At 46.5% G+C, this 14,079-nt stretch overlaps 1 protein-coding gene across 1 annotated transcript; it reads left to right on the plus strand.

Annotated features, from left to right (window-relative positions):
• The first annotated feature begins 3,935 nt into the window (after nucleotides 1–3,935).
• Nucleotides 3,936–12,831, plus strand: LOC118770157 (ras association domain-containing protein 9-like). The gene is made up of 2 exons (XM_036517640.1): nucleotides 3,936–4,044; nucleotides 11,120–12,831. Exons 1-2 carry the CDS (start codon nucleotides 3,998–4,000, stop codon nucleotides 12,744–12,746), a joined length of 1,674 nt encoding a protein of 557 aa, XP_036373533.1. The 5' UTR covers nucleotides 3,936–3,997; the 3' UTR covers nucleotides 12,747–12,831.
• The last annotated feature ends 1,248 nt before the right edge of the window (nucleotides 12,832–14,079 follow it).

The following is a 14,079-nucleotide window of genomic DNA, read 5'->3' on the forward strand; positions in this document are numbered from 1 at the left end:
CAGTGATAAACGCTATAATGCCTTCAGAGAAAAGGGAAAAGCAGACAGTCATAAACAGAGAGGCTTCTGGGAGGTTTAATCTCGAGTGAAATACTTCCATCCTATTTTCTCCTATTCTGGAATATCTGGTTAAAACGAGCTTGCGACCCTGCAGACCGAGGGCTGTTGGACGTGTCAATGTGATGTGGCAGGGCTGGGACGCACCTCAGGTATCAGAGCAGACAGCGACACACCTGCCCAGAGGCATGCATTCCATACAGTGAGCCAGAAACATGCAAAAATACACTGCGTGTTACTGAGGACCAGAGGAAACCGATGCGTTTCACCCTTCCAGGGCTGCATCAGACCAGACAGAAATTATGGATGTCTCTGAGCTCTGACCCAAACAGCACCTACCTTTGAAGTGATGAGATCGCTTAGCAGCTCCTCCTCGATAGCTTTCCGCTCCTGGTCAGCGTCTGTCACGGAAAACAAAACGCTCACATTACAGTCAGTCCAGTGTGTGTCTGCATCCAGTCCTTCTCCGCTTAAACTTTTAAATTAATCAGAGTGAGATGCATTTCTCACTCAGGGAAAAGACAAAAAGCCCACAGAAAACAAGCTATAGCAGGAGCTTTAAAGAGCAGTATAGAGCCATGGAGAGGATGTGATGGGAGCAGGTGAGATTCCTGCTCTCTCCTGCTGCTCCAGCACACGCATCTGCCCTCAGCACAGTGCAGGGAGAGCTGCTCTGTCCTGATCCCCGTGCAGCCGTACGCAGCCCTCTCTCAGCCTGCAGACAGACCGGACCTCGCCTCACAGGCTGAATCCTTCCTAACCACCGTCTCAAAGCCTTTACAGACTCCACAGTCGGTTCGGACAGAGAGACAGGGGCACTTTTGTGTTTAGATTACCAACTGCTTTAGCCACAACTATGGTTAAAAGGATTCACTGCTGTTCTTCATACTGTTGGTAGCCATTAATAGAGTCCACAGAAGAAATATTATCAGTAACAATTTGTTCATCATGACAGTCACATGACAACATCCTATAATATTTATGATTCAACTAGGTCTTTAATAATACATCTTGAGTTTACACTTTATACCGTGTAAATTCATGAGATATAGCTCAGAGAGAGTGGCTGATTGTGTTATAGTGCCATAACACCACAAAGCTGTTATGTATGCTTTATGAAGGCTTTATGAACTAAAACTGCATATTCCTAACACACACACACACACACACACACACAAGGAGAACACTAGGCAGAAAAACAAAAACAATAGGTAATGTCTGAATGTAATCATAAGTAACAATGGCAGAGGATCAGCAAGGATACAGAATCTAATCTGAGGATTGGATAATCTGCTCGTTGCTCCATGATCTTCCAACAAAGACCAGTTTATATTAAACTCACATAATAATTTAAAACTGTAAAACATCCTTTGATTGACATAGTCATTAGTTTCAGCATGAGCAAATCTGTTGCATTCACACAGCATAAATATGTCTGAATTCAATCCTTTTTGTTGCAGAAACATTGAAAGATTTGCTTGTTGAATCTGTATCATTCTAGATAAATTTTAGTAGAGCATGGAAAAAGGAATCATATTTCCTAAGTCAAGTTCAGTGGAACTCTGCATCAGTGAGAAATTGTGCACGCTTGTTCATGCTGAGCAAATTTTTGGATATACACTTTCCTGTTGTCTGAATTGTACTTACCGCAACCTGTTTTGATTGAACCCACCCTTACCCAATCAATCAATTCATCAATCCTCTAATGAAATGCCAATCAAAGCATGCCTGTGTGCTGTCCGCTCTCAGCGTGTGAAGGGCAGACTCGGCGCATGAGAGGCTCACCTGAGCACATCCCCTCCTGAGCCAGGAAGAGGAAAACCACGCAGGCAATCGGAACCCTCATCTTGCGAGATCCACCGTTGGTGTGCATCTAGGCAGCTCGCAGGTCCATAAGGTTCAGGTCCGGCAGCAGGTTCGGCTTCCACGTCCAGCCCCTGCGCTCTCTGGGTGTAGAGTGAGGATCGGGGGGCTCCATGCTGTCAGTATATAGGCAGCAGTGTGATGTCAGGATGCCCCCCCCCCCTCCCCCCACCACCGGAACAGCAGGCGTCTCCTCCATTACGCAGTTTTACGAGAGCACACGTCACACCGCTGGGCACCCTGTCATTACCACTCGAGGAGGTGTGGGATTGTTTTATGATTGACTTTAAGTGGCATGTGAACTCACATGATGCATACAAAAAATCTTCTAAATTTATACAGAAAAAACAGTGTAACCTGCAGTCAGTATCTCTGTCATTGCAAAAAACGTGTGCAAGCAAAAGTCATTCATGTGCCTGAGTTTGCCAGGCGTCAATGACAGCCTGAACACCATGCAGATAGACAGTGATAGCATGAAAGGTAAAACATTCTTGTTCGGCAGGATTTTAAGAAAAAAATAAAATATCAAATATGTGTTTTTTAAAATTCAAATAAAATTACCTGCAGCACAATGGCACTAATATGCTACAGGAAAATGTAGTGTGTGTGTGTGTGTGTGTATATGTGTGTATATATATATATATATATATATATATATATATATAAATATATATATTTACGTTCATTCCATATGTCTTCAGTCAGACTTCTGCGCAGTGAAAGGTACTTTTGTCCCTATTTAAGATTGTGTGTGCGTGTGAGTGTTTCCCTAACAGACCGCTGTACGCACACATCGTATGACAAGGTCACACTCACGCCGCTGCCCGTAGCACAACACCTGGCTTCGGGGTTTTACCTGGAAGCGTGAGAAAATACAGCGCAGTGTAATGTTGTTCTCTTGAAAATAATTCGCATTTAGCGATTAATATTGTCAACTGTCAGTTTGTGTGGACATGTTATTTGTAAACAAGCTCTACTGTATTCAAACACAAAAATGATTCGATTACTGAGAAAGGAACTATTCACTGCTGTTTTTCATACTTATGAGAGCGTCTAATACCGTCCACTGCAGAAGCAATATAAGTAACAATTTGTTCATCATGAGTCACATTCTGCAGAATTATATTATTGTCTTGAATAACCTTTACACGCATGATGCTCAATTATAAAAGTGCACGAGTGATACTGAAACTAAAGTAGTTAAGAATGAGTAAGATCCCGCGTCACTGCAGAAACTGGGGAATTCTGCACAACCGAACCAAATTGATTGCGTAGCCTCGCGCGCTGTCTACACCTGCGGCGCAGTGTCCGCGCGTGCGCACAGGGAGCGCTCGCGGTCCTTGTGTTGCCAAGCAGCCAATAGCAGGTCCTGTTTTTTACGTTTCGCTGTTATGCTAACAATATGCCCATTGAGCACGAACGGGCTTCAAGACGCAAAGCTATCGACAAAGAAGCTAAAGAAGCTCGTGAATTTCAGAACAAGTGGCTCCCTTTGGCTCGGCCTTTCATTTCTCGCGCACCCACAGAAAATACAGTTATGAAAAATGTTTACTGAGCTGATATATCAAATTTAATAAAATTATCACGTCGATACGAGCAATATGGAATAATATTGGGAACTGTGTGTGCACTGCTTATTTTTCCAAACAAATTTAACAGCAATTTTAACTTTAAGAGTGTATTTAAAATGCCCATGAATGCCCCTTCTAACGAGCCTACCTTCGAGAAGGATGAGACCGAATTAGCTTTGTCAGAACAGCACAGAAAGCTGAGCAAATCGCATCATACTTAAGTGCTAGGTAGCTGCTCTTTCCTAGCCACGGTTTCAGTCTGTAGAATAGCATTGCAGTTTGTAAGTTAATATTTTTGATGTGCAGCAGCAAATAGCTGCATCTGTACGGCGCGCGACCATCGCTCCGGTGGAAGGGGCCGGTCGGCGCGGGAGCGCGCAGCAGTAAGTTTAACTCGGAGTTGCACAACTTTGGCCGTCCGGCGTGCAGCCTGTGCACTGCGCCCCTCGCCATGCACGCCGCCTGACTCCCAAACCACAGCTTCCTCTCGCTTTCTGTGAGTAGCCATGTCACCCTTCGGAAGAAACTTTCTCAAAGCCCGCTTGAAAAACAGGTACTTGGCTTTTTCAGTAATACTTTCTTCAGCTTTAAAACGGCTTCGCAGCGCTGCTTCTGGCGTGCAGTAATTCGGGAGTGAAGTGTTGCGTTTCTGCTCGGTAGCTGGTTGACATCTGGTCACGGAGTGAACATTAGCGTGCTGCCTGTAAGGTGGAACCTTGAAAAATATATATTTTTGCTTTTTGAGTTTGATACAAAAGACAGAAGCGTCTTATTTACATGAAATTTGAGAGTATGTAATACATAGTATGTAATATTTTTGTTTACGTACAAACTGATGTGTTTTTAGCGCCTAAAACCAGTTCTACACATTGGAAAGTACGTGACTGTTAAATTTTGAAACATTGCAGTTCCTCACCACCGATACTCATCATACAGTTCTAAGGTGCTGCGCTCCCGTCACAAACTTTAGGTAGTTTGTTAAACTAGTCTTCCCCACTGTTACCCCAAATCAAAGTTAACTTGGTTATCTGATGCGTCGCTGGCAGTAACCCCACTTTAACGCCATAGCCCTTCTTAATAGGTGTAGCGCTTGTAATATATCCTGAACACCGTCATGCTGCGTAGCCTTCTTATCATTTGAAAGCCCATAGCTGTAATGCGGGTCGCGCTGCTGCAATCTGCATGATTGTCAGAGGTTTTATGGTAGCAGATTGAGTGTGTTGCATATTGACCAACACCGCAATCCACCATCCGGGCGTAATGCAGGTAGCTGCCTTTAAATACCCTTGGATTCCCCCAGCAAATCGGTTTCAAATATTATACTGGCATCACTTTCATGCCGCTATCAGAGAAACGGCTCTGTCTCTAATAACTGCGTAGCTCCAGCCGTAGAGGATTCTGCCATCTTCGGTAAAACGATCCTTGGACAGTTATTTTAATGGGTATTGCAGTTTTAATGATCCTTGAAGAGTTATTTTAATGGGTTAAAGAGTTATATTTTAATGCCCAGTTATTCAACCTGTTGTATTTGTTGGCCCACATGCTTTTCGTACTTTTGACGCGGCGTGAATTTAAGACAATATTTAAGTGAAAGTGTAGTGATGATGATGATGATGATAATGGTGAGACAAGAGGTGGCGGAAATTTTTATTTTCCTTTAAAATAAAACGAGTTTAGGCCGCCGCGAGGTGCTGCATTACGGTGCCACTCTCACCCCCCGCGAGCAAGGCGTTAATTACAGACATGTAATCTGCAAATAACGCGCATCCTGTAATGTTTTTTATTTTGATATTCTGATCTTGACTATATAGACTGTTATATTCTCTCTAAATGTAATGCATGCCTCTAATCGCATGAAGATGAGGTATTTATATTGTTAATACCGAACTTGGGTAGATCAGATCAGATCGGCCCCGCGCTGGCCGACGGCGCGCGCGTTTTTAATGTGGTCTTATTCGGTTTGTCTGGACGCAGGATCTAACACACCATAGACTACATCCGCCAGCGGCAAAGTTTAATTTGTTTTGCAATTTATTATTAGTGGGTTTGCTGACTTTTTGATGTTCCACAAATCTTGACAAATTGATTTATTTTCCGTCGGCGTCGTCTAGTCAGCGGCGCGTGAATTGCTGTTTACGGTCCCTTCCACAAATCTTTGCTGTGGTCGAGATGAAAAAAGAGCACCTTTTACAAGTTAAATGGAGGGGAATACACCCCAGCCCGTATCCCCTGCCGGAAAGGGAAAGAGACATGCTGGCAGCGTTCTTATCTGTGCTGCTGCTCTGCCTCAGAAGTCGAATTAATATATTTGCAAAAACACTTTGCTTTTAAATTGGTACGTGGTTGGCACGCCGAAGAAACTCTGTGGTTCAAAGAAATAAGAGAAGGAATATGAGCTTGCAGTCTTCATTAGCTGCGAACAGAGGCGCTATTGTGTGCTCATCTACACGAGCGTCGTTCGGTCGGATGCAGCTGATTTGGCGCATCCTCTGTGCGCAGTTATACAAACCCCGCCAGAGACAAACATGTGGCCACACCCTGCGAGCCTGACAGGGTCTGATCTCTAATCTCCGCCACAGACTAAGGGCAGGGTTTTTTCAGGTTACACAGTGCTTTTGTACGGTTGTTTTATGCCCAGTAACAGACTGTCTGTGCTGTGATTGTTACACGTGGGCAACTGTAGAAGGTATCCAAAGTCCTACGGCCGCAACAGATTTGAGTCATGTTATCTGCTGCTGCACTGATCTTGGGGGCAGGAGGTTGCAGGTTTGATTCGCATTAGAGTACTCCTGTTGTACCCTGAATGCTGACATTCAGTTTTAGAGAAAAGTGGACAGGGCACTAGGTGATCCTCTTTCACATGACACGTAGCGTACGGCAGTCATGTAAATATATATAAAGACTCACCGGTCTTCTTGTTTTCATAGTTCATCTCTGAAATCACATTCTTATGAGTGAGGACACATGGGTGATGTTTAGGGACAGCAGCTCTGTGGAGTGAGATCAGCAGCAACGGACGGACACCATCACAGACGTAACTTATGACTGTGCCAGCTGTCTGTCACCACCGCGAGCTCTCAGCTGAAGAGTGTTTTGACTTTGGGGAATCTGTATCTGGCACAGAATCATCTGAGAGATCAGCATGTCCTGATAAAATAGGAAGTTTGTGTTTTTGTTCTGAAGTCCCACATCCCCACACACTAGAGGCCTGCATCCCAGGTTATATTAAAACCGCTGCACTGGGGCCACAGCGCATGTTGGGCCATGCTGCATGCATCGCATTCAAACGGTGACATCATTCCATGCGGTATTTTTACCTCTTCAATACACGGATGTGTTCATCCGCCTGCTTTCCAGTTTTACATTCGTGTCTTTGTCAAAGTTAAAGCACATTCTTTCCACAGAACGCCCCAAGGTTATGGTTGAAACTTCCTATGTTTTTGAGGGTATTTTTAAACCGTTAAAAGATGAAGAGGTTTCTTCCCAAGTAAAACACTCTTCCAAACTACTCAAGAAACCTGAGTTTTAGAATCATAAGTCTGTTAGTGTCTGAGGGTCTGTTAGGGTATGAGGCTGGAGGTTCCCTCTGAAATGGCCTGCATCAGCAGGCACTTTGCACCGATGCCTCTACAGTATCATAAACAGCTGGAAAATAGTTTCCGTTTTGACCTCCCTCACGTGAGGTCGTTATAACAGGCAGATATTTACCGAGCATGACGTAACGAGTTTCCTCTGTTTGTGTACTGCTTCAGATTGTGTTGGAGGGACAGTAACACTGTGGATTCGTTTAAGTACAGCTTGTTCTCAGAGCTTATGGTAGCGTAGTCATGTGTCCATGGCAAGGCCCAAGGCACATCATATCTGCCCTCCAGCGCTACAGGCAGGAACATACTGATATCACTTGGGTTTGTTCCCAGCACATTTGCAATTGCAGTTTCAGTATTAAATAATGTAATAGAGCAACAAACAATGAATATGCATATTTAAGAATATAATAAAAAAAGTGAATAATACAAAGGAAGTTTAGTGAAGGTTACAGAATCTTAAGGAATGACACGTCAAATAAATGAACAGTTGTGGTTTCAGTTCAGGAAAACATGCAGATCAGAAAAAGATGCAGCAGCACTTACAGCTTCTCTGTCTGGCATTGAAGTAGCCACTTGCTGGTTAAAGTCATCAATCGAATCATAACTGATCTTTTCTGCACTTTAGTTAACTGGTTTTCTCTGCTGTTTCTGTGCAGATACGCTGTAATGTGACACAGTGTTATCCTCCTTATTGCGCAGTGTTCATTACCAAAGGCAAGGAGCTGCGGCTTTAAAAGCATCTGATGTCCTGCTGTTGGAGCTGATGGTGTTTGAACAACATTTGAGCAATTTGGATGGGTTTAATTTTGAGGTGGTATGGCTCTCGGCTGTATTGCATAAACATTGAGGTTGTGCTTATCATATCTGTTTCTGGAGCTGTGGTAAGTTAAGGGTCAGTTTTTTGGCACCTCTCCGGGGGAGAATAGTGCGTGGTTTCTTAGTGAATGAAATGTTATACAGTATTTTCACCACAAGTTCATTCAGGGTTCATGTTTTTCTCTCTTATTCAAACACTGAGATGCACTGGTGGGAGAGGGAGGAGACAGGGGTGGGAGTCCTCCAGATCAAACTAAAATAAGTCCTTCTCCTGTTTTCTTTGATAAAAGATCAGTCTTTTAACCTTTTCACACGCATCTAACAGTGGCCCATTGCAGTACCTTTCACGCACTCGGGAGTGAATCACTATAATAATGACTGCGATTACGAGGCTTGGTTACAATAAGGATTTTGATTATAACAGATCATAGGTGAGTTTCTGCCAGCTATTTTTGGCTGTGATAATGTTCCATTCACACGTTTTAATGTGTTATTGATACAGATAGCATGTCAGACAGAGATCATATTCTAAGGTGCTGCAAACACATCAGCATGAGTCAGGTGCTTTTCAAAGACCGTCTGTTAGGCGTCAGTGATTGATGGGATAGAGGGACCCTATGAAGCACAATATGCTGAGCAGCATGATATCAGGCTGAAGACCCCAGTGAAGCTGCACTGGAAAGATATCAGGCTGAAGGCCCCAGTGAAGCTGCACTGGAATGATATCAGGCTGAAGGTGTAGAACAGTAGAAGATCCTGGGGAAAGTCCTTTTCTGAGCAGGTGTACTGGAACAGTAAGCCATAATGCAGTCCCAGACTAGCCCCAGGCACTAGCAACTATAAGATATATATGTAGTAGCACATATAATATAAAAAATGTAAATTGTAAAATGACTGAAGTGCAGAAGTTATCATATTATACTGAATCCAATAAGGGGATCTCGTAATGAGTACATTTACATTTATTCATTTGGCAGACACTTTTATCCAAAGCGACTTACAAGTGAGGTACAATACAACACAAAATGATTGACATTTAAATCAGCGTTCTCCCTATCCATGCAGAGGGATCAGAACCAGAGCTGATCTCTTCAAATATTTGATCTCTTCAATCAAAATTGAAATGTTTGCAAATTAACTTTTTTCTTCATTGGTAGAGCCTAAGAGCCATCAAACAGGAACAGGTAATTCACTCATTATGAGCTTTCCTGTCTGAGTGTGTGGGTGAATGCAGGTCTCTGCAGAGAATCATTATTTACTCAGAAAGAACTGGACTTGCATAGTGTGCCTACTGGGGGAATGGAGTCTGTGTATTGGAATATGTAGTCTTCGGAGAATATCTCGATGTTAGAAGAGCTTGTAAGTGCACGTTTTGAGTGGCAGGACAGAGAGCTGGGTGATGGATTGTGAACACAGGGACAGTCAGGAGGAGTGCGTCCTGGAAGCTGGAGCTGGGAGGAAGGTGCTCTGTGCTGTGCGCAGTCCTGCCAGTCAGTGGAAGCTGGAGAGAAAGGCCTGCACACTGCAGCTCCAATCCAGTGAGGGAGAATCCATGAAAATACTTTCATTTTTCTCCTTCTAGCAAAGTATCCTGTATAATGCAACTCTGCGCAAGGGATAATCCTTTCCAAGAAACACCATCGTCAGGATCATAGACTCTTCAGACTGCTTTCATCAAATGGCAGCGTCACATTTGTGGAACAGAACTGAAGTGTTTTGTTTTGTTTGCCTTCTGCATAGCTGAAGTATTCGCTCTGCTGTCTGCAGCCATCCCTAACCATTAACCAGCCTGATGTATGTGTGCGTATCACATTCCAGAGAGGCTGCTCATCACCTCACCCCGCTGTGCTCAGGGTGCTGTGCTCACCCTGCTGTGCTCACCCCGCTGTGCTCACCCTGCTGTGCTCACCCCGCTGTGCTCAGAGCACTGTGCTCACCCTGCTGTGCTCACCCTGCTGTGCTCACCCTGCTGTGCTCACCCCGCTGTGCTCAGAGCACTGTGCTCACCCTGCTGTGCTCACCCCGCTGTGCTCACCCCGCTGTGCTCACCCCGCTGTGCTCACCCCGCTGTGCTCAGAGCACTGTGCTCACCCTGCTGTGCTCACCCTGCTGTGCTCACCCTGCTGTGCTCACCCTGCTGTGCTCACCCTGCTGTGCTCACCCCGCTGTGCTCAGAGCACTGTGCTCACCCTGCTGTGCTCACCCTGCTGTGCTCACCCTGCTGTGCTCACCCCGCTGTGCTCACCCCGCTGTGCTCACCCCGCACGCATGTCTGAAGGGTCTCCTTGTTAAACCCAAGTTCTGTTCTCCGTGGTGCAAGAGTCTTTCAGGAAGAGCTGCTGACCCCGCCCTGCAGCAGGCCACTCCCACACTCATAATGTACTGATATAAGCTGCAGCATCTGTGTGATGTTCCATGAGTTTATTCCATTTCTTTTTGTGTCGTGTTAGTTTGGCTCATCCCAAATTCACAAAAACGTTCAGGACATGGATAACACATCTTGTTATGAGATTTTTTTTGGTTCTGCTATTCACAATAACTTATTGAAAGTATTGTTAAAATTATTTAGTATTAATTTCAGTATTACACATATTACTACTGACTGTGAACAGCGCTGGTCATGTAGAAACCTTAATACAGGACCTTTTGCTCTAAACCAGACAAAAGAACACTCAGAACAGTTAAATACTGGGATAATAATGAATGATATATAAAAGATAAATTTAGGGCAGAGTCGTAAGCTGTTTCATTGTCCAGGGAAAGTGTGATGAGAGAGACGGCCATCTGAGTGTCATTCTGTAAATGACCCTGCTGAATGAGCCAGAGGATGAGCAGTGTGGTGTTCAGAAGATAAAGTTCTTCTTCCATTTCAGGTAGATGATTGAAATATGAAGGTGTGGTAGTATGAGTCAGTGTGGTTCTGCAGGTGCCGCAAGGGTTCGAGCCCAGCTGCTGGTGCTGGAGTGGAGTCTCTGATGGGCACCTCTTATCATCCACGGACTCAGTATAATCAGAGATCCCCACCCTGCGCAGCGGCACTAATGGATACGTGTGTGCATGTATATGCATGTATATATACTTTTATTAAATTTCTGTGGCTGTGGTCTGGGCCAGATGGTGCAGCGGGCTGTGAGTCTGCACAGTGCTGTGACGATGTTCCGTCCCTGCCGCACACACAGTCTCGGTCGTTTTCATTGGCACTGACTGTGTTTCCATGGTTCCCAGGTGTGAGAGCAAGGCGCAGGAGCCCGGGGAGGAGGTGCAAGTGTGGGTGTGTGAGGAGGAGAAGGTAGTGTGCGGGGTGACAAAGCACACCACCTGTGCTGACGTGGTGGAGGCGCTGCTGGAGGACCACCGGACGGCCCCGGAGGAGAGGCGTGTCCTGCAAGGCGAGGCCCGAGAGTACTGCCTCCTGGAGCGCTGGAAGGGCTTCGAGCGCGCCCTGCCCCCCCTCACCAGGATCCTGCGCCTGTGGAGCGACTGGGGTGACCAGAAGCCCTTCGTGCAGTTCGTCCTGGTGAAGGTCGGCGAGTCTGACCCTTCATCCTGCAAGAGGTCCTCCAAGCCAAAGGGGGCGCTGCCAAAGTCAAAACAATGGGAGCAGGGCCCGGCCCAGTACGTGAAGTCTCTGCCTGTGGAGAGGCAGAAGAGGATGGTGAGGAAGGCCTTCCGGAAGCTGGAGAAGATTCGGAAGGAGAGGACAGCCCCTCGGGGCGGGGAGGAGGGTGAGGAGGGGATCAGCAGGCTGGTGCAGCTCATCATCTCACAGGATCACACCATCAGGCACCAGATCCATCGCCTGAGGGAGATGGACCAGGAGATCGAGCAGCTGGAGCAGGTGGTCTGTGGCGGCCACGAGTCCCCCGCACCCGAGCGGAGCGAATCGCCTCGCGCCAGCCTCACCGAGAGCACGGCCGGCCAATCAGCCGAGAGCCAGCTGCAGGAATACCTGCACACCAGCGACAGCGTGCAGCAGATGGAGGCTCAGCTGAAGAAGCACAGGGACCTCATCGAAAGGCTTTCCCGCGAAATCGATGCGGAGATGAGGAACGTGTGCACAGCGGGCGTGGCGGAGCCGGCAGGGGCGAGCGTGGGCGGGGCCGCAGCAGGCAGGGCGGAGCCGGCGGGGGCGAGCGTGGGCGGGGCCACGGCGAGCGGCGGCGGGGCCGCGGGGGACTGCTGCGACGCCGCGGAGCTGCAAAGGGTGCGGCGGGGGCTGGAGCAGGGCGTGCGGCGGGGGCTGGCTCTGCAGACACAGGTGGCACAGCTGGAGGGAGAGCTGCAGCGGAGTGAGGAGACGCTGAGCTGCAGGAGCCGAGAGTGCGAGGAGCTCGCCACACAGCTGAGCGCGCTGCGTGTCACCACGGCAGCTGGCCGCCCCACGGCAACCAGCCGTACCCCGCCCCGCAGCCCAACCCACACCCTGCCCCACACCCTGCCCCACACCCCGCCTCACACCCTGCCCCACACCCCAACCCACACTCCACCCCACACCCCAACCCTCACCCTGCCCCACACCCTGCCCCACACCCTGCCCCACACCCTGCCTCACACCCTGCCTCACACCCTGCCTCACACCCTGCCCCACACCCCAACCCACACTCCGCCCCACACCCTGCCTCACACCCCAACCCTCACCCTGCCCCACACCCTGCCTCACGCCCCAACCCTCACCCTGCCTCACGCCCCAACCCTCACCCTGCCCCACGCCCTGCCCCACACCCCGCCCCACACCCCAAACCACGCCGACGCCACCGACACCGACTCCGACACCGGAATAAGCTCCACCCACAGCCAGGACTCGTTGTCCCCCTGTGTGGATGCCCCTCCCCCGCTGGACACGGACCTGTAATTGCTGTCAGAGAAACGCCCTGTGATTGATCCACACGCCGCTCAGATATGCCTGTAAGCTCAACACAATATTCCAGCTGCCCCCATAATCCACTTCTGTCTCTATTTGATTTGCTCCATCATCACATTTGCATTGTTAAAACTGAGCTGGAATAGTCTGTTAGCATTTTTATTTGATTTTTTTTCCTTTTTTAATATTTATATTTTCATATGTTTCATGGACATTACTGTTTTTTGCTTTTACCTGTCTTAAAAACAAGCAGTTAACAGACTTCAACTTTCATTTTTTTGTGAGGGTGACATAAAGGAGGCAAAGGATGTGTACATTTTGAAAAACCTAAATTGTTTCATGTTAAAACACATGTGCTCACAAGAGCTCTACCTTCACCTCACACAACCTAAACAGCTATAACAGCGTCCCAAAGGTAATCATTTATATGCACAAATACATTCATCTGACAGCCCATACATATGGAACAGGGTAATATAGCCTGATTTTCTAATGCATTCTAACATCAAACTTCCTGAGCAAAAGTCTGCGCACTATAACAAATGCTAATATACACGACACCTTTAAGATTTACTTTCATTGAAGCATTTAGTGTTGAATATGTTCGTAGCTCGGTTACAGAGGACTACATGGCCAGTCATGCTGTTCTGTATGGCTACACGTTTTTGCTAATTAATCCTGGCTAATTGTTTAATAATAATAGATATGCTATTTGTTCAAGCATACAAATTAGCCAATGGAAGTATCAGTACTGTTACATATGATGTTTGTTTAGCATATGTTCCACTGTGAATGTTAAAGGCAAATTCTATAATTCGATATGATTTGTGACTTAAATGTTTGAGAGTTCACTACATTACACAGCTGCTTTGTCACAACTGTGATATCAGCACTAATATAACTGTTTACTGATTTAACTTCATAAAGGATTTGGCCCGTTCATTTGAAAAGAATAAAGTAATATTTTTGTTATTAAGTTAATATGGATGTACGTATTTGTTAGATAATGGGAAAGGCTGCAGTATAAAGGAGATTCCCATAGTGCAGTGTGATCACGAGGGGATGTAAGAAGGTGCATGATCACATGACCTTCCACAGTTCTGTGTTTGATATCTCCGTGAGGTCTGGATATCAGACATCAGGGTATGAGCCACAGACTTGCGTTCCACATTAACAGCTATTTTACACGGTTCATGTTCATTGTTATTTCACAGTACTTGCTGTGTCAGAATGCCGACCAGATTTCTTTGTTTGTTTATTATTTATTTGCTCAGTATTTCCTTTACAAAGAAACTGATTTCAGAGATTATTCATTTGTTTTACA

This window comes from Megalops cyprinoides, chromosome 23, assembly GCF_013368585.1.
Source record: "Megalops cyprinoides isolate fMegCyp1 chromosome 23, fMegCyp1.pri, whole genome shotgun sequence".
In the NCBI taxonomy this organism is placed as follows: Eukaryota; Metazoa; Chordata; class Actinopteri; order Elopiformes; family Megalopidae; genus Megalops; species Megalops cyprinoides.